This window comes from Tachypleus tridentatus, chromosome 13 (assembly GCF_004210375.1).
Source record: "Tachypleus tridentatus isolate NWPU-2018 chromosome 13, ASM421037v1, whole genome shotgun sequence".
NCBI lineage: Eukaryota > Metazoa > Arthropoda > Merostomata > Xiphosura > Limulidae > Tachypleus > Tachypleus tridentatus.
The window spans coordinates 21917648-21937286 of NC_134837.1; the positions used below are offsets into that span (position 1 = coordinate 21917648).

At 33.7% G+C, this 19639-nt stretch overlaps 1 protein-coding gene across 1 annotated transcript in view; it reads right to left on the minus strand.

The window, feature by feature from the left end:
- Positions 1-536: 536 nt before the first annotated feature.
- LOC143240203 (uncharacterized) overlaps positions 537-19639 on the minus strand; it is a 49763-nt gene continuing 30660 nt past the window's right edge. The window contains exons 8-13 of the mRNA XM_076482279.1: positions 14360-14641; positions 13814-14067; positions 12402-13193; positions 11489-11617; positions 10675-10938; positions 537-3488 (exon numbers count right to left, since the gene is read on the minus strand). Of these exons, the coding sequence (XP_076338394.1) occupies positions 990-3488; positions 10675-10938; positions 11489-11617; positions 12402-13193; positions 13814-14067; positions 14360-14641 (4220 nt within the window). The 3' untranslated portion in view covers positions 537-989. The remainder of the gene's footprint in view (positions 3489-10674; positions 10939-11488; positions 11618-12401; positions 13194-13813; positions 14068-14359; positions 14642-19639) is intronic.

A 19639-nucleotide genomic window follows, 5' to 3' on the forward strand; every position in this document is an offset into this window, starting at 1 on the left:
TTATCTGTTTCAACCTTATGTATAGAACTGGTTTCAGGAATTATCTCTTCCTTATGTTCTATTTCAAATTTCTCTGTACAAATAGTTTCAGGATGCCTCTCTTCCTTCTTATCTGTTTCAATTTTGTCTATACAAATGGTTTCAGTATGCTCGTTTTCCTTCTTATCTGCTTCAAAGTTGCCTATACAAATAGTTTCAGGATGTCTCTCTTCCTTCCTATCTCTTTCAAGCTTCTGTAAAGAAATGGTTTCAGAGTACCTCTCTTCCTTTTATCTGTTTCAACCTTATGTATAGAACTGGTTTCAGGAATTATCTCTTCCTTATGTTCTATTTCAAATTTCTCTGTACAAATAGTTTCAGGATGCCTCTCTTCCTTCTTATCTGTTTCAATTTTGTCTATACAAATGGTTTCAGTATGCTCGTTTTCCTTCTTATCTGCTTCAAAGTTGCCTATACAAATAGTTTCAGGATGTCTCTCTTCCTTCCTATCTCTTTCAAGCTTCTGTAAAGAAATGGTTTCAGAGTACCTCTCTTCCTTTTATCTGTTTCAACCTTATGTATAGAACTGGTTTCAGGAATTATCTCTTCCTTATGTTCTATTTCAAATTTCTCTGTACAAATAGTTTCAGGATGCCTCTCTTCCTTCTTATCTGTTTCAATTTTGTCTATACAAATGGTTTCAGTATGCTCGTTTTCCTTCTTATCTGCTTCAAAGTTGCCTATACAAATAGTTTCAGGATGTCTCTCTTCCTTCCTATCTCTTTCAAGCTTCTGTAAAGAAATGGTTTCAGAGTACCTCTCTTCCTTTTTATCTGTTTCAACCTTATGTATAGAACTGGTTTCAGGAATTATCTCTTCCTTATGTTCTATTTCAAATTTCTCTGTACAAATAGTTTCAGGATGCCTCTCTTCCTTCTTATCTGTTTCAATTTTGTCTATACAAATGGTTTCAGTATGCTCGTTTTCCTTCTTATCTGCTTCAAAGTTGCCTATACAAATAGTTTCAGGATGTCTCTCTTCCTTCCTATCTCTTTCAAGCTTCTGTAAAGAAATGGTTTCAGAGTACCTCTCTTCCTTTTATCTGTTTCAACCTTATGTATAGAACTGGTTTCAGGAATTATCTCTTCCTTATGTTCTATTTCAAATTTCTCTGTACAAATAGTTTCAGGATGCCTCTCTTCCTTCTTATCTGTTTCAATTTTGTCTATACAAATGGTTTCAGTATGCTCGTTTTCCTTCTTATCTGCTTCAAAGTTGCCTATACAAATAGTTTCAGGATGTCTCTCTTCCTTCCTATCTATTTCAAGCTTCTGTAAAGAAATGGTTTCAGAGTACCTCTCTTCGTTTTTATCTGTTTCAACCTTATGTATAGAACTGGTTTCAGGAATGATCTCTTCCTTATGTTCTATTTCAAATTTCTCTGTACAAATAGTTTCAGGATGCCTCTTTTCCTTCTTATCTGTTTCAATTTTGTCTATACAAATGGTTTCAGTATGCTCGTTTTCCTTCTTATCTGCTTCAAAGTTGCCTATACAAATAGTTTCAGGATGTCTCTCTTCCTTCCTATCTCTTTCAAGCTTCTGTATAGAAATGGTTTCAGAGTACCTTTCTTCCTTTTTATCTGTTTCAACCTTATGTATAGAACTGGTTTCAGGAATTATCTCTTCCTTATATTCTATTTCAAATTTATCTGTACAAATAGTTTCAGGATGCCTCTCTTCCTTGTTATCTGTTTCAAGTTTGTGTGCACAACTGGTTTTAGTATGTCTATCATCCTGCCTATCTGCTTCACTACTCTGTGTAGATATATTTTCAGGGTGCCTTTCTTCCTTCATATATGTTTCAAGCTTCTGTACAGGATGTTTATCTTCCTCCCTGTGTGTTTCTAGCTTGTGTATAGGACTAGTTTCTGGATGCCTCTCTTCCTTTCTATCTCTTTCAACCTTATGTACAGAACTGGTTTCAGGATGCCTCTCTTCCCTCATACCTGCTTCAAGTTTAGCTATGCAAATAGTTTCAGGATGCCTCTCTTCCTTTCTATCTCTTTCAAGCTTGTGTACAGAACTGGTTCCGGAGTGCCTCTCTTCCTTGTCTGTTTCAACCTTATGTATAGAACTGGTTTCAGGATCCATCTCCTCCTTCTTGTCTGTTTCAAATTTGTCTATACAAATAGTTTGAGGATGCCTCTCTTCCTTCTTATCTACTTCAAGTTTGTCTATACAAATAGTTTCAGGATGCCTCTCTTCCCTTCTGTGAGTTTCAAGCTTGTGTATAGAACGGATTTCAGGATGGCTTTCTACTTTCATATCTATTTCAAGATGTCTCTCCTCCTTCTTATTTTCTTTTCCAAATGTTTGTAGAGAGCTGATTTCAAAACGTTTCAAAGGATCCTTGTCTGTATCCAAGTACTTTATGGTTTTGGTTTCATCTCTGCTTTTATTGAGCTTTTGTCCTGAATTTATTAAATGAGACTTTGTTAAATTATCATATTTCATAGAGTCTTCATCACATTGGAAACCTGAACTATCACTTAAAGAAATATGGTGATTACCTATATTAACGTTTTTATCCTCAACATAAAAATTTTGATTTTCTCTATCAGAAAGTTGGTGCACATTAGTATTTTTTGTTTCTCTGTCAGTAAAATAATATTCTGTGCTATTTTGCTCATCACTAGTATAAAGATTTTGTCTTCCATGCTGTGAAAGAGGGAGGCCTTGTGTTATATATTCTTCTTCATATATACAAGACCCTTCCATTTGTATCTCATCATTATCACTTTTCTCTTTACTACAATAAGGATACTGTGTTTGTGCATCAGAAATGGGACAACCATCTGTAAAATATTCTTTTACATCAATATAAAAATCTTGAGGCCTTACATCATGAAGTTGATTACCATCTTTGACCTTTTCCTCTTTACCAATATAATGATATTGGGTTTCTAACTCAGAAAGTTTTAACCTATCTGTGGTGAATTTGTTTTCAACAACAATATTTTCTTGGGATTCTATTAACCCTCTTGTTTGATTAACATTAATCACATTAGTATACAAGTTTTCTGCTTCCTCTTCTTTGTCATTAGCTTCTAAATTCATCATTGTTGATTTCTGTTGAATCTTACTTTCCTTTTGAATCAAAGCTAATTTGCTAAGGAAACCAGAATTTCGAAGATTTGTCTTTGTATCTTTCTCTTCTGTCATGTAATTATTATTATGATTGTGAGCTACTGTTTGCTGGGTACTGACAGTGTTTTCTGTCTCTCCTGAATAGGTTCTTGACCTATTAGATACTGGAGAGGGACAGAGAAGATTATGTTCACTGTTACCTTTGGTTCTTTCTTCTAAGTTTGAGATATGTTGTAGAAATGGTGTCATTGCTGATTTTGCCAAAGCAGAATATGCCTTTTCTATATTGCCCTCATTCGTTGTTAATGCCAAAGCTATTTCTTTTGTTGGAAAGTTTCCTCGTGACATTAACTCGAGAAACTAAAAAATATATATAATATAGGTGAGTTTCCTTTTCTACCACATACTTTTATTATTAAAATAAAAAAATTTGAACAAAAATGGAAAAAGTGACATGTATCTGTTTTTATAAGTGTTATATACATAGAATTATCCTACAACTCAATTTGAGCATTATTAGATACATATGTACAAAATAAATTTGAAGTTGCATATTTAGAACTATTGGAAAAACAGGTTTACAAAATATATTTTTGTTATATTCTTTTGTTTTTTAATAATTATCAAACATTTACAAAACAGAAATATCTTATGTAAGCTTAAAACATCACTTGCAAAGGTTAATAAGTTAAAACATGTCACAAAGCTAAAATGTATTGCACAATAAAACTTTAATAAAAAGGACAACAAGTAATTATTGTAAACTAAAGGTAAGTTTTTAGATTCTGTCAATAGTTTTAACAACTGGCCAGGATTAGCTAAGGGATCTAATCACTTGAATAGTATAAAGATTTTTTTTATTTGTGTAAACAGTCCTTCTCAGGGTTCTCTAGGACATTTCTTATAGTATATCTACATGGACCTTGACCACAACCATGAGGTCAACCTAAAACTACGTTGATTTCCTTATTGTGCTAGGCACTGCTTAACCAAGATGGCTTCTAGTTCAGACTAAGGCTTGATAATTGCCTTAGTAGAGCCATGTTCTATATACCATAGAACTACCCAAAAACAACCAAAATGAAATCAACCAACAAAAAGAAGACACCCAAAAGTCCCAACTCACACAATGCTCAACTGCTGATGCTGAGGAACTGAACACCCCCTGCACCATGTCTAAAACTACCTTTCAAACGTCACCAGAAGTCCTCATCAGAGGAGTCACAGGCATTTATAGACAGCCTCATGCAGCTAGAAAACTTCACTAACTGTTCCCAACAATCATATTCACTAATATATTCTGCCTACCCAAGACAGGCATCATTGTGAAGTGCACACAACCTAAGGAGTACATCATGATTCTCATGTCCTGTCCAGATATTGCCTTCAGGGAAAGGAACTTGTCAGTCAAAAGGACCTGAAGTCTACCCTTGGATATCTCTAAGCAAGAGATCAATGATGAATTGAAAATCCAGAGGATCAATGTCACCAGAGTAGAGCACATAAAATCTACCAGAACAAGCCTTATAATTCCTTTAGTCCATTTTACCTACAACCTAAAGATGACAGAAAACCTTATCTGTGATGCTATCACCTTATGGTAACTTCACCACACTTTTGAACCCTTCAAAGCTAATGCTCCCGAACTAGTACAGTGCTTCAACTGACAGCATTTCAAGTATACTAAGATCACCTGTACTGCAGCTACTAGATGTGTCCAGTATAGAGACCATCACCAAGTAACTGAATGACCCAATATAAGAAAAGTTACCTGCTCCAATTGTAGACGACAACACACCTTATCTTACCAATGATGCATGAAATTCAAAGCCATTTTAGATTTACTCCACTAAGCCCTCAACCCCACCAGTAAAGACCCACAACCACAGTCCATAGGAATCTGTCATTGAATACCTTTTACCACAACTATCAAACTACCTTAAAACCTTAAACATCAACCAGCATTACTTTGAAGACCTATGCTGAAGCAGTTCAATTCCTGTCTTCTAAAGTCAAAATAAAAACTCACTTACTAGTGTTGTATGCCTGAATCACCACCTTTTTGAACAATGTATTCTTGATTTGCCATGAAAACACCACCATCAGTGACTTCCATTACACCATAACCAAACTTTGTATGGCAGTGCAGTTGTACTTTGAATCCAGTGAGACAAGCAACCCCCATCATGCTGATGAAACTCTTCAACAAATATTGAGTGGGCCAAAATTTCACTGTGTTAGTCCCTTCAGTATTGTAATGGTTTGTTTCCTATATGTTAGTATCTAGGGTGGCCTATTTTATAAAATATTTGAACTACTCCAGTTATGGAAAAGTATTAATGCTAATACTGTAAGCATAAATAAGAATTCACTCGATACTAACAGCCAATTTAAACTTTCAGAATACAAAATAATCTTTATACCTAAGTCTTCTAATACTTGTGGAGTAGCCCTATTATACAGAAAAAACAACAAAAACTTTTGCCCCTATTAACACATCTTATAACTAGTAGCATAGATTTTTTTTACACCCGATGGGGGGATGATTTTTGCAACCACTTACATGGACTGTTCAATTTGCAAAGTGGTAGTCTCTGATTACGTGAACCTGAAAGCTGTAAACATGCAGTTACAGAGTAATCTTGTTGCCACAATACTTGCATGTATACTTAGACCTAGTAACTGATACTTACAAACTATCCCTTAGATCGAAAAGCTGAAAAGCTTAGAAGCATGTCCATATTAAAGATGTACATTTTGATTATTGAAAAAGCCTACATCTAGGCCTAATTATGTAATTTGATTGATAAGAACACGAGAATCACAAGAACAAACACACAATTTGTAGGCCTGTGATGCAATAAAACAATTCAACAGACCAAACTGTAGGGGAGGATGATTGTATGCACCACACCCCCCAACTAAAATGAAGGGGGAATGTATACCCTCCATTCCCCCAGGATCTATGCCCCTGCTTATAACAATAAGGTCATGATTTTTTTCAAATACATTCTCCTAGTCAACCCACTATCACTTCTATTGCACTTTACATATCACCCTCAATAAGATCTGATACCAGTTTCTAACAAGCAATATAAAATCAATACCCCAACACTATTGTAATAGGACACCTTAATTCCGAACATATTGACTTCAATTGCAGAATAACTAACTCAAATGGAAAAAATACTGAAACAATTCACAGAACTCAATAATCTAGAAACTGTAAATTCAAATGTTATGACGCACACACATACCAACAGATCTCAAGATATAATTGCCTTTCTGGTAGTTCCCTTGTCTTAGGTGATCACACACTTAACTTTCAAGTTTAGAACAATATCATTGGTGACTATAGCTCAATTTTCTTCAAGTTATACCACAACATTAATACCTCTGGTAGTCAACAGATCAAAATTTTTTATTTCTCCCATACCAATTACATTAACTATCTCAACACCAGCTCACTCAATTTAACTGACCATGTAACCTATATGTACTCATTGAAAATCATTATAGATTCAATACTTCTAATTTTCACAAAATTTGGCAGTCTTTCAGTTAACATAATAAGTCTCTCACATCAAAATTTGGCAGTCTTTCAGTTAACATAATAAGTCTCTCACATACACAAAATTTGGCAGTCTTTCAGTTAACATAATAAGTCTCTCACATACACAAAATCATATTTTTTTTAGTGAAATATTTTTAAGAAACTAAGATAAATAAATAAATCTAAATTACCTTTTTTTTCTTTTGTGAATGACTTCAAATTGTAACATGAAACTACATTAATTTATCCTAGGCAGCTTTAAGCTGGTAACAGTTGTAAAAAAGACTTGTTGAATCAATTTACAGAGGATCTAATAAAAAACAAACCACAGTCACTAGTTTTTTTAAATGTACAAAAAGCCTCTGAGTTGACATGGCACAATGGAATATGATATAAATTAACCCACAAATACCCACAAATATTGTTATCTGGAGTTATTCTAGTGACAAGTGCACTGCAACAATAATAATCCAAACTTCATAATATACAGTATCTACATCTTGTAATAAATGTTATACAGCTCTCACCCCTTCTAAACCCAAGCCAGAGCCTTTCTCAGGAAAATTAATAAAAGAAGAAAAAGGTTTCATAACCTAAATATCACACTTAATAATTCAAATATAATGTTCTCGAAATCTGTCAAATTTCTTAGAATAATATTAAATGAATCATTAAATTGGACTCTACACCTTAAAAATGTAATAGTCATTTATCTATATTACTTTGGAGGAATTAACGAAGGCTGTAATAATAAAGTAATAACCATGATATATAAAGCCCATTTAAGACTCTCTTCTGTATAAGGTAACACCTTTTTCTAGAATATGTCAAATCACCAAATGAATAGAATTCAAAATTTCCCAAATCAAGCAATTAAAACTACACACTTTCACATGTACCTTAATAAATTTAAAGACTTATCACCAATTAAAGAACTCACATTTCCATTAACCTATAAATTTTATAAACATGCCACTAAACGTAACTCAATAATCTGTGAATTTTCACAATTACCCAATACCCTAAACACATGGCAACACTATATATATATTCTATAAATAAGATTGATCATTTAAGCAGCATTAATATCTAATCTAAATTTTTCTATGTGGTAACACAAACTAGTAGGAAACAAACATTCATCCTGATGTTTACTAAACTGTTATTTATTTCAGCATTTGAGCACTAAGATAATAGTCCATTCAGTGTTTGCCTAGTGAAAATTATTTTCTTGGGGTACTCCCATTTCCTCCACAATAGAATTTTTATGTATCAAGTTTTTTTAGTTACTTACCTATTCATAAACCCAGGCACATATTTTAATTCAATCTTAAATTAATAACTCTCACAATTTAATTACTTGATCCTAAGACCTCTCTTTTTCTCTTCTTTATCCAAATTACAGAAAGTTAATCTCAACTATTTTAATATTCATGTATATTCTGTCAAACAAAATACCATTAACTTGGCAATTTTCTCTGGACATAGCTTCAGTTTACTTTCTTAGAACCTTAGACACCGTCACCATCTAATTCATTCTCTTCATCTCATAAGCTGCTTCATTTCTTGTCTCATATTGCATACTAGCTTGACCCTCCCCATCACCTTAGGATGGTGCTAACCAATAATGCCCATGCAAGACAAAGCTTAAATGTTTAAAACTTAAAAACTTAATCACATTATTATATTAATCAAAATTTAATTACACTTGGACCTTTGCTTCTAAACTCAGCTACTGCATAATAATACAGCATATGTGAAGTGAAGATAAACAATAGCTTCTGAGTGCCCTGATTGTCTGTCAGGATTCTTTGAGACCTGAATGACCTTAAATAAAATATCTACCAAATAAATTGATTGCTTGATTATTGGAGATCTTCTAGGTGTTTTGGCAATGGTAAAAATATTATTAGCAAAAGTGGAGATAAGTACAAGATAAAGCTACAAAGAAGATAGATCTTTATTATTACATATTAAATAGAATCTAGCAAAGAGATGGTAAGCAAAAAATTAACAAATGGCAGACAGCACCTCAGGTTGAGAGGGGTCAGAGAGATCAATAGCTTTAAGAAAACGAAAAAACAGCATTGACAAAATGAAGAATAATAGGAACAACCAAGAAAAACATAATGTATGATCTCTGGTTAGGAACAACCAAGAAAAACATAATGCATGATCTCTGGTGAGCTGTTACAAGTTTGATATAAAGGAAAGTCCTAAATCACAATTATAAAGAGAGGGTAGAACTGAAATAACAAGTGTCAATGGAAAGACATCTATGTGGGACAACAAAATGTTTTCTATTGGGGAGTGTAATAACTACTGTAACTCAAAATTTTTCAGTTGTAAAGGCAGCCCAGGACTGTGTCCAATCGAAATGTATTTGTGTATAAAGGTTATGACAAAAATATTGCAAAATAAGGGAGAAAAATCTCAATGAGAAGATAAAATAAAAGTTACAATAAAAGAAGCTTTAAACATTTTTAACATTTGCACACTCATAGAATAGCTGTCACCATTAGCTAACCTGTTAAGCTCTTTACATTTACAAAATAAATAAAAAAAACGACTAATTTCTATAATACCCAAGACCAAAATCTTTATTTAGAATAATACAACAGTTTTATTACTTTACAAAGATTCTATAATATTTAAGTCATTTTATGAAAGGTTTTAAACATTATGCTAGTTGGCAGAATGAGAGGTACTTACCACATATTCAGCCAAAGTTGGTTTCTTTACTTTATGTATAAGTATTACAGTTTTATGTCACTTCTGAATGTTTGCTCAATGCAAATTAAATCACAATTACATGAAATTTTAATATAATACCTTTATCATTCTGTTTTACTTTCTCATTAAGATCAATAGTAGCATATCATAATTCATGACACTAAAAATAACATTACAGTACAATTAATGTGGCTTTTAAATACATTAACTATTTGTGTATAAAAACTTTGAGCATATAACAAGCACATCCTGATACTCTTTGAATAATTATTCATGTCATATAATCAGGTACATTATGATGCCTTTAACCTATTGCAGTACTTATTATAAAACCTGTCAATAATATGAGAATTAAATCTTCTATCTTTGCCATCACAATTTAAAAAAATTCAAGTCCAACAAGGCTACATGAGGGTTATTTGCACTGGCCATCCATAATTTAACAGTGAAAGACGAGAGAGCAGGCAGCTAATCATCAACACCTACTGCCAACTCTTTGCCTACTCTGTTACCAACAAAACGTAGGATTGACCATCACATTATAGTGCCTCCATGGCTGAAAGGATGAGCATGTTTGATGGGATGGGTATTCAAACCCATGACCTGCAGATTGTGAGTTGAACACTCTAACCACCTGGCCATACCAGACCTTTTATAACGGATGCAACTATCTAAAACCTTCAAAACAAACCATGAAAGTTAACAGATCATTTCTGAGATCAATAACACAAATTCCTATGCAGGACCATGATAATCCAAAATTATTTTTTGTACACTATTATTAAATGAAAGAAATCATCTAATTCAACAATAATGTTCACAATATTCAACCAACAATCCTTTTCAGTTTCTAACATGAACTGAATGACAAAACTTACTGAATTTATGTTTGTTTTCAAATGCATGAACATACTGCTATCATGCCACCACATAAAAAAAACATGTCATCCATATAATTAAACAGTTGTCTAAATGAAATAACATTTAAAATACATGTTTCAAAATTATGCATTAACAGCTCCCATCTTCTTTATAAATGCAAAGGATGTATCAGACTGGCTAATTACGTAAATGTATATAATTTGTTCCTTATTGTAACCATTTGCTTCTCCTGATGACAATGGTGTAAACCATTGCCTAAACATGTAGAGAGCACTCAATACGGCTTGAGGTTTATTTCAGTAAAGTTTAATTGTGCAATACATTTTAACTTTGTGGTGCATTTTAGTTTTATAAATATCCTGTTTATTTTTCTCTTACTTTTCTCTTTCGACTCTTCACACACTCACTGACAGCTGCTAAGATATCCCCCTCATAAGTTCTTAATGATTCCTGAGCCTCAGTCTCAGATATAATCCCTATAAAATCTTCCTTCTCATTGTAAGCATACTCTTGTGCTACATTCACCACTGCTTCAGTCATTTTTTTCCAATTTTCTTGAAGCCATGATATTGGATTTTGCTTTCCACATTTTTTCAATGCTATAGGAAGATCCTCTGCTACAAAACCAAGTCTTTCTATTTCCTTCAAGATAAAACAAATTAATTACCAGTATAAATAAGTATACCAATACAAAATGTAAAAAAAAGAAGCCTAGTTTTTATTAAGTAAACAGAAAAGTTGTAAAATGCTTTCTTAGTATGAATAAATATAAAAAAAAATTAAATACACTAACTGTACATCTTGTGATGAATGATCCAGGCTTTTATTATTCAAACTTTCAGTTACTGATTGGTGAAAATGATATATTAGAAAAGTTCTAAAATTATCTACAACTGATACTTGTATCTCTCACATATATCGTAGTTGTTGTTATTACATTTGCCTTTTGATCAAATTTTCAAGTTCAGGATAGCATCTACAAGTTTTATAAAAAGGCTGTAAATAATTTAAAACCTTAAATAACTATTTAATTTCAAAAGTATAAAGTTTATTAAAATTACTAGTGATTTTTCATTGGTACATACAAATCTTTATACATATCACTGAATGTTCTCTAAATCTTAAATAACATTTAACATAAACAATTCTGAAACTATCTTAAAGAGAAAGCTTGTAAACAACCAAAACAGACCTTAATCATTTGAATGATTTCAACTCCTTCATTTTGTTCGCTTTCCTGTCTTAATCGAAAGGCTAGTTCTTCCATACTTTGATGTAACTTTGAACTAGGAGATTGCGTTGTATCTTGATTATGAATACTCTGTAGTATATTATGCAATATAAAAATAATAGTTAGCCTCAAAACCTTGTTAAGTATGCAAACATTGACATATGACTTAAGATATAATCTCACATAAACAAAAATGTTTTATATTAAGCAAAATGACTTTGTTTAAATACTATTACAAGTTTAAAATGTAGATTCACTAATTTTTAATTATAAAAATGTGTTTATATACAGATCTTACCTTTATTTCTTGACTATTCACATTTTAGTACTACATAAAACAAATGGTGCTTTAGGTGCAGTTCCTAAAGTTTTTGATCTGATGTATCAATACTCCATAGAACATAAAATCCTTTTAATTCTTTTGCATTTTAATGCTACAGTAAAACATTAACAACCTTTACATAGAACTTAACAATACAATTCCCCATAAAATATAAAAATGCTTTAAAAACAAAATGTTTATAGTTATTTGTTCTGCTGAAAGAAACATTAAATTTTTTTTTACACTGAAGTCAACTTTATTTCTGGATTATGAACATTTTAGTTCCCCATGAAACATAAAAATGCATTGGAAACAAAAGCTCTCCTGTACATTTTAATGCTATTTAAAACAATTTTAAATATGTTGAAATGATTGTTGGTTTTAACTGTATCTGTCTAATATAGGGAAACTAAAACAGTGTTTAATACAAACTAATGTCCTTTGTATCTGACTTGGGTGAGGAAGTGGTGAAGCTTGTTTATAATAAATGTACTTTGATATTCCAGAGAAATGGAAAATTGAAACTTTCAGTAAAGTCGTAAATAATCTTACATAATCTCTATTTGCAAAATTTCGTATGAAATCTTCTTCCTTCCTGTCCCCTGTGAATTCTTTCACATTCGTTTTTCCACTTTGGATAACTTTAGTATTCATTTTGTCTTTCATGACGTCTTTAGCATCCTTAACATCTTGTGTAATGACTGTAAGATCCCAAAATGAGAGTCGTCCAGCAGCAGCCGAACCAGGTTGAAACTGGAAGTTTGCTAGAGAAAAATCAGTATGCTCTGTTGATAGGGATGGGCGACTAATACTACGATATAATGAATCTGTTCCAATATTACCTTCAAGGTAATCCTGAAAACAGGAGAAAGGAACCTTCTTTTTTGAAATGATGTCTCTGTCAAGAGATGATCCTCTTGCATTTACAATATTTTTGGGCTTAATAATGTAGTCAGTTTGTGTATGGTTGTCTAGCAGGGGATTACATGTCTGGGCTATTTGATTTGTTGTAGTTTCTTGATGACTAGAAGTTGAAACTACTGAGGCAGGAATGATAGAAATATCAGAATTCTGGACAGAAGAGTCTTTTTTCTCATCTTGTTTTACACAAAACAGAGCTGGGGTTTCTTCATTAACAACATGAAGCAAGTAGTTGTTATCACTAGAACCTTCAGTAAGATCTTTTGGTTTCACTTCTAGTGATCTAACAAAATCCTTAGAGTTAAGATTTGAAGACAAAGACTCAACTTCTTTATTGAGATCATTATTTGATAAAGCACTATTTCTTTTGTATCCATTTATTTCTTCCTGTTTCAATGGGTTTTCCAAAATGCCTTTTGTTTCCTTAAATAAAAGAAAAATAGCTTCACAATTACAACATCTAGTATCAACTACGTTATTCAGTAATCTGTAAGTATGGGATAATAAATTAACAGATTATAATGCAATAGCATAACACATAAATCTCATGATTTTGCATTTTTAAACTACTAAAATTACAAAAACATGTATTGAATTTACATTCACTCTTTTATGATTCTATTACTTAGCAATAAGTGTTTGATTCTAGTAATCATTAGATGGTGTCCAATTTTAATACTCAGTAAAAACTGCACCATTACTAAACAAAATATGAAATAAATGATTGTAACTAACCAACATTCCTCCCAAATAAAATTTCAAATTACATTATGTGATGTCAGCTAAACAAAATTCATAGGTAAAGTGTCATTTTTCAGTCATCTATCATGAAATTACAAGGCACAAGTAAGGAGTTTTACCTTAAAATATAAAATCCATATTAAATTTTGAAGAATTCACACTATATGTGAAAATGCATGACTGCTTAGCAATTATTTTAAAATACATGTTTGTTAAACAAGAGGGAATTGCCTTGGAAACTTTTTTTTTGTTGCAGATCTTGCAAACTGCAAATAAATGCATCAAAATAAATTATAGCATACCATGTTATGATTTCTTTTGTTTTTGGCATCTGATTCTTGTTGAAGTGAAGATTGACTGGAACATTTAGATGTCCTTTTTTCAAGCTGAGCCCTTTTGAGTCTAGCTTTTGAATTTGTCCTACAACATATTTCACAGATCCAGCTTCCTGCTGGATTTCGGAAAGTACAATGTTCACACTTCCATTGTCGATTTGGAATCCATGAATTAACCTTCTGAGATAAGTCTTGACTGGATGAAGCATTTGAAGCTGATTCTAAAAGTAAAAGTTCACAAGTATATAGTAAGAAATGTATAAATACGTACATATTGTAGCATGAACCAATCCATGTCTGAAAAGTTCTTATCATGTAATTAAGACAAACCATTTGACATAATTCATGTAAGTACAATGTATATAGTTTAGTGCTACTCAAATATTTTTTTCTCACAGAATGCAAGATTCTAAACTATTTGAAAATTGGAAAAAATATATTTTAAAAACGTTATTTAAAATTTGAAAAATCCTGATTTCTAACTCTTGATTTATGCAATAAAAGTAAACTTACTGGAACCATCAGTTTCTTGATTTCTTATAAAATCTTCTTCACTACTTGATTCACACTCAATTCGTTTTGATTTAAATCGATGTTCTTTACCCTGTCTCTTACTACTAAGTCTCACTGATGTTTCACTACTTCCACTAAGGCTTCGCCTCTTATGTCGACTTCCATGATGGTTGTAACGTGTTGAAATAGAAGGAGAAGCTGGAACAGACATGTTTTGTCGTTGTTCATGAAATGGCTCCATATTATCTTCTTGTATGAACCGTCCAACAGAGAAATAGGAACCTATTTAGATCAAAGTAAAATAAAATTTATGTTTAACACAGCTGAAAGACATATAGTTTCATGGTTAAAACTGATACATTTCTTACAGTATATTTCTGTTTCAAACTTTTATTTAAAATATGAAAGATTCAACGAGTTGTGAGAGGATATAATTTTCCTATACAGAAAATGCATTTCCCAAAAGATACTTCCCTCCTCTCATAATAATAACTATTCCCATTTGTTGCTACCCTCTGCATGTGAACTTTTTATTACACATGCCACCAGCCTTCCACTCGCCCTCTCCTATTGGAATCAAAGGATTCCAAGATGTATATCATACAAACCATCATGTGTCACTTCTCCACCAACAGGAGCATAGTTCACTTGTGTGATGCATGTGACTCCCTCTATGCATCTTTATCGATGAATTACTCAGAAATTTGGCAGATGGCAGAAAAGTGGAAATGAGTAGAAAGAATGGTGGAAAGTACCTATGAAAAATACATTTTCAATACAAGAAAATTATAACTTCCATTATGGTGCTTCCCTCCTCTCACAAGAATAGCTAAAGTCCCACATTAATTAGAAGGAGGGGCCTGTATAAGGGAAGAACAGATGTATTCCTCAAAAGCATCTGAAAGATACCTCCATTGATGAGAGAGTTAGATCCTAAGACCCAAAGAGAAGAATTGCACCACTTCTGATCTTGGTATACTTTTAGACCATATGTGTAATGTGTAAAAAATCAGGGTAGAAAGAAGAGGAGTACATCTGAATGGGAGTGGATGTGGTAGAAAAGTAATCCTAAATGGAGAAAGACATGGTAACTCAATTCCACAATAAGAAAAATGGAAAACAAGCATGCGTCAAATGGTATATAGTGATTATGGTCCAGTTGATTGTACTAGGATAAGTCAACTACATCCAAAATCTCCTTGTAGGGTACCAACATCCACACAAGGGTAGGATAAGAATCATACCATCATTACTCCTTGGAATGACACAGGATTAGCTTTGAATTATCAATATAAAAATGTGACATCCAGCATCCAAAGGAAATCTGTTACATGCAATCAACTCCCAAAACCATCAAACATGTTGGAATCATCCAAAAAATATAACACCCATATAATAAGAGGGAACAAGGAAAAGCCAAGGTTAGAATGGAAACAATTCAACATATTGCAGCTGTGACTTAGAACCAAGAAGGAGAAATAAAGGAAGGAAGACAGTCAACTCAAAAACTGTATAAAAGCTTATGTTAATTTTTTTTTTAAATATAAAACCAGCCTGTGAGGTATTGACATCCAAGTAAAAGTAGAATGAGGGTTCACAATTGAAGGAGTGAACTGCATTTTGATGTATCGTTCCATTGTATGGTAGATTACAGATAGAAGAATATCAGATCATCCACACCAGTAGAACACCACTGCTCTACTCTGAACTGAATTGTAAAAGCTATCTCATATGAAACCCATCCAGCAGGATGTCTCTATGGTTAATCACTCCAGCAGCTTGGAACTAAAATGTGGTAAGGAATCCCATACTCCAATAGAAGAAAGAGGAATTCTGAGAATGTGTTGGAGAGCCCAGAGGTACACTGACACTCAATACAGTGCAACAGATGATCACAAAACCCTATTTTGAAAAGTAGACAAAAACAATTTATTCAACCAAGGCATGGCAGGATAGGTAGTTATACCCTTTTTCTTTAACCATGAGGTATATGGGTTGTATAGTCTGGTATGGGCCAATTTATGAAGTGAATATGATGAGATTATTCACCTACAAGTAATCTTGTGAAACACCCAGTCTCAAAGGTGAGCATGTGAAGCTATGGAAAAGAAAGCACCAGTCAATCTGCCATACAGTACAGATTTAGTGTTAAAGAATACCTGGTCAGCTACCACTTGCCACAAAAGGGGATCCATGTATTGAAGGTATGAAGAATGGACTCCTGAAAGAAAAAAAGTATTAATAAAGACTGACCCATTGTCAGAGTTGCACCAAAAATTAAAGTACAATCACACTAGAAGGTGAAAACTGGAAGAAGTCAAAACCATGATATGATGTAAATAATGGGAGATGAACATGTCAGAGGTGGGCTACATTGTAGAACTTCCTACAAAGATCTATGAAGACAAGAAGCAAGGGAAAAATTGAGGTGTCAAATTAGATGGCAGGTAACACAGAACAAAGTAAGTGAGGTAGCAGACAAGGAGGAAGAAGCCAACTGGATTAAATAACAAACCTAATTAGTGAGGGCAAAAGGGGAGAGATCTCTGGATGAATAAGATAGCCACAGGATAAAGACATGGGATAGGGAATCACAGAAGGTAACCATGAGGCTAATGCACTGATGAAAGCCACACACAGGACACAGAAGTCTATCTGGGCTGAGATAGCCTGGGCCCATGTTGAAAGACATTTCACTTTGGCTGATAAACTTCCATGGAAGAAGGATAGACAGATTGAGCCAAATGAAAGGCTACATGATGGAAGAAAGCAGATCAAATTGCAAAGGACCAGACAAAGTATAAAGATGGAGGACATGAAGTATTGGATGCAGAACAGGTGACTGGGATTGATGACGAAGGTTGGGTAATAAGGGAAGTGATACGAGAGAGAATAACTATAGTTGAAGTAAATGAGGAAAAAATGGCTGGGCTGGCTTTAAGAAAGCAATAAGAAGAACTTTGCATAAAGTGACATAGATAGTGTAAACTACCTGATGAAGCACTGAGATAGAAGAGTAAACATATAAGAATTTGTGTGACCAGTCCAGGCTGATGACATCTATAGTCAAGTCTGAGGATGAAGTACTGTGGGCCAAAAAACGACGTAACTGGTAATTGGGAGGAGTGGCAAATGCATTACTTAGTGGAAAAAAAACATAGATTGCAAAGTCACTTACTGATTGTGCAAAGTCTACTGAAGGGCACACACATATATATATATATAGCTGAGGGGAATTAACTGTGTTATAGAAGACTGTTTCTAAAAAGTTACAGAACCTCATACAGAAAGTGAGGAAGCAGACAGAGTGTGGCAATGCAAATTAACAGTTCCAAAGAACAGAGTTGTAGGGAAGAAGGTTGAGCTTGGCTGAGGTGAATGTTGAAAAGACATCTAAATGCACAAGGTATTGGGAAGGATATAGAAAGGACATCTCCAATTTCATCAACCAGACTACCTGAGCAGCTTTAGGAAAGAGCTGATAAGTATGACTGGTGGCACCTGCTCAGAATGGGCCAAAAGTAGCCAGTCATCAATGTAAAAATGCCCTAGAGCATGAAGATAATGAATAAAAACTTTCACCACTCATAAAAAAAAACAGAGTGAGCTGAAACCAGCCTGAAGGGCATGGTGTGAAATCAGTACACTACCCTCTGTGGATGAACTGAAGATAAGAATGAGATCATACAGAGGTGGGAATATGCAGATAAGCATAGGAGAAATCCATCCTGGTAATTCATAGACCTAGAGAAAATCAAAGTGTGGCATGGGACTCCATGGTGAGAGATGAACAAAAAAATTGAGGCAGGACAAATTAGTGATGGGCCTCCAGTCCCCAGTCTTATTGAGAACTACAAACAGACAAGAGCAAAACTCCAGTGAATAATGTGTAACAGATACAATAGCCTGTTGGGTGAGGAGGTCTTGTACTGCCTCTGCTAGAAACTGGCAAATTAAGGGATCCCTACAAAAAAGGAAGGAAATGGATCCTTGGAACAGGACAAGTAGGGCAAGAAATATAATTTTTTTTAGTCTTTCTGTCAAAACCTGAAATTTCAAACACTGGTGACAAAAGGATGCCACTGATGAGTAAAAGCCACAAGTCAAGCACTCACTGGGTTAGAACCCACCAGGTAGTTACCAGAACTGTTGGCAGCACATTGTAGACCATTAAGAATGAGAGACAGGTAAGGACTATGAAGGGGAAGAACAGGAAATTGGAATCAGCATGAAACTTGGTTCCAAAACAAGATAAATTGGCCACTAAATGCGAAAGGGTAAAGTGTTGTTGTATAGATACTACCATATGAGACTTCAAGGGCTCCAGGACTGTATCAAAGATGAAATCTCTTACAAACAGAGCCATATACAATTCCCAAAGATAAGGAGCAGGTAAACAGGTTGGAGATAAGATAGCATCATGAATTAAAAGGTCCCAACAACAGAAGAACTATGTTTACAAAACCAGAGGTGGAGATGATAAATGAGAGAACATGGAGAAAGAAGGTTGAGGACATCCCCAGAAAAGTCTCAGATTTCTGTGAAGAACCTCAGGCAGAAGATAAATTGTGGAAAGCTACCACAAAAAGTCTTGAGGGTAAGATGGGAGTGGAAAAATTGGGCATGGATGAGACTAACAGCAGATTTGAGGTCCCCCTCCCCAACAGGTAAAAACCAAACTCAACAGTTGTTGGTTAAGATATGAACACTCAACCTAATGATAAGCAAGGGCAGACTAAGCCAAAACCCATGAAGGATGAGGCATGTCAACACTATACTCCAACTGAGAGGCAAACTGTTCAGCATGAATTCAAATTATTCATGCAATTTTGGAGGACTTGGTTTATAAGATATAAGAGCAAGTAGTAAAATATCACACACCTGAGAAATAAAGTAAAACACAACTGTGGAAGGCTAAAGAAAATCCTTAGGAAAGGTATGGGAAGACATGACAAATTCAAGTGAGATGGGAAAAGGTGATCAAAGTCCTTATCAGCCTGCCCAGGTTCTCTATGTTCAGAAGGAAGTGGGAAAATATCTGGAAATAAAAGTTGACGTAAATAAAATCCAAGTTCCCTGTGAATAAACGTAGATGAATCTCCTGTGGTAAAACACCTGTCAAACACTAGATACCTGAAATGGTAGCATATAAATGAAGTTAAATTAGAAAACAGTCAAAATATGTTAAGTTAGTGAAAGTGAAGTCAGACTACATAACTGTTAGTGTAGTTGTAATGTTCAGTATTTTAAAGTGAGTTTCACAGTTTAAAAGATATAAGG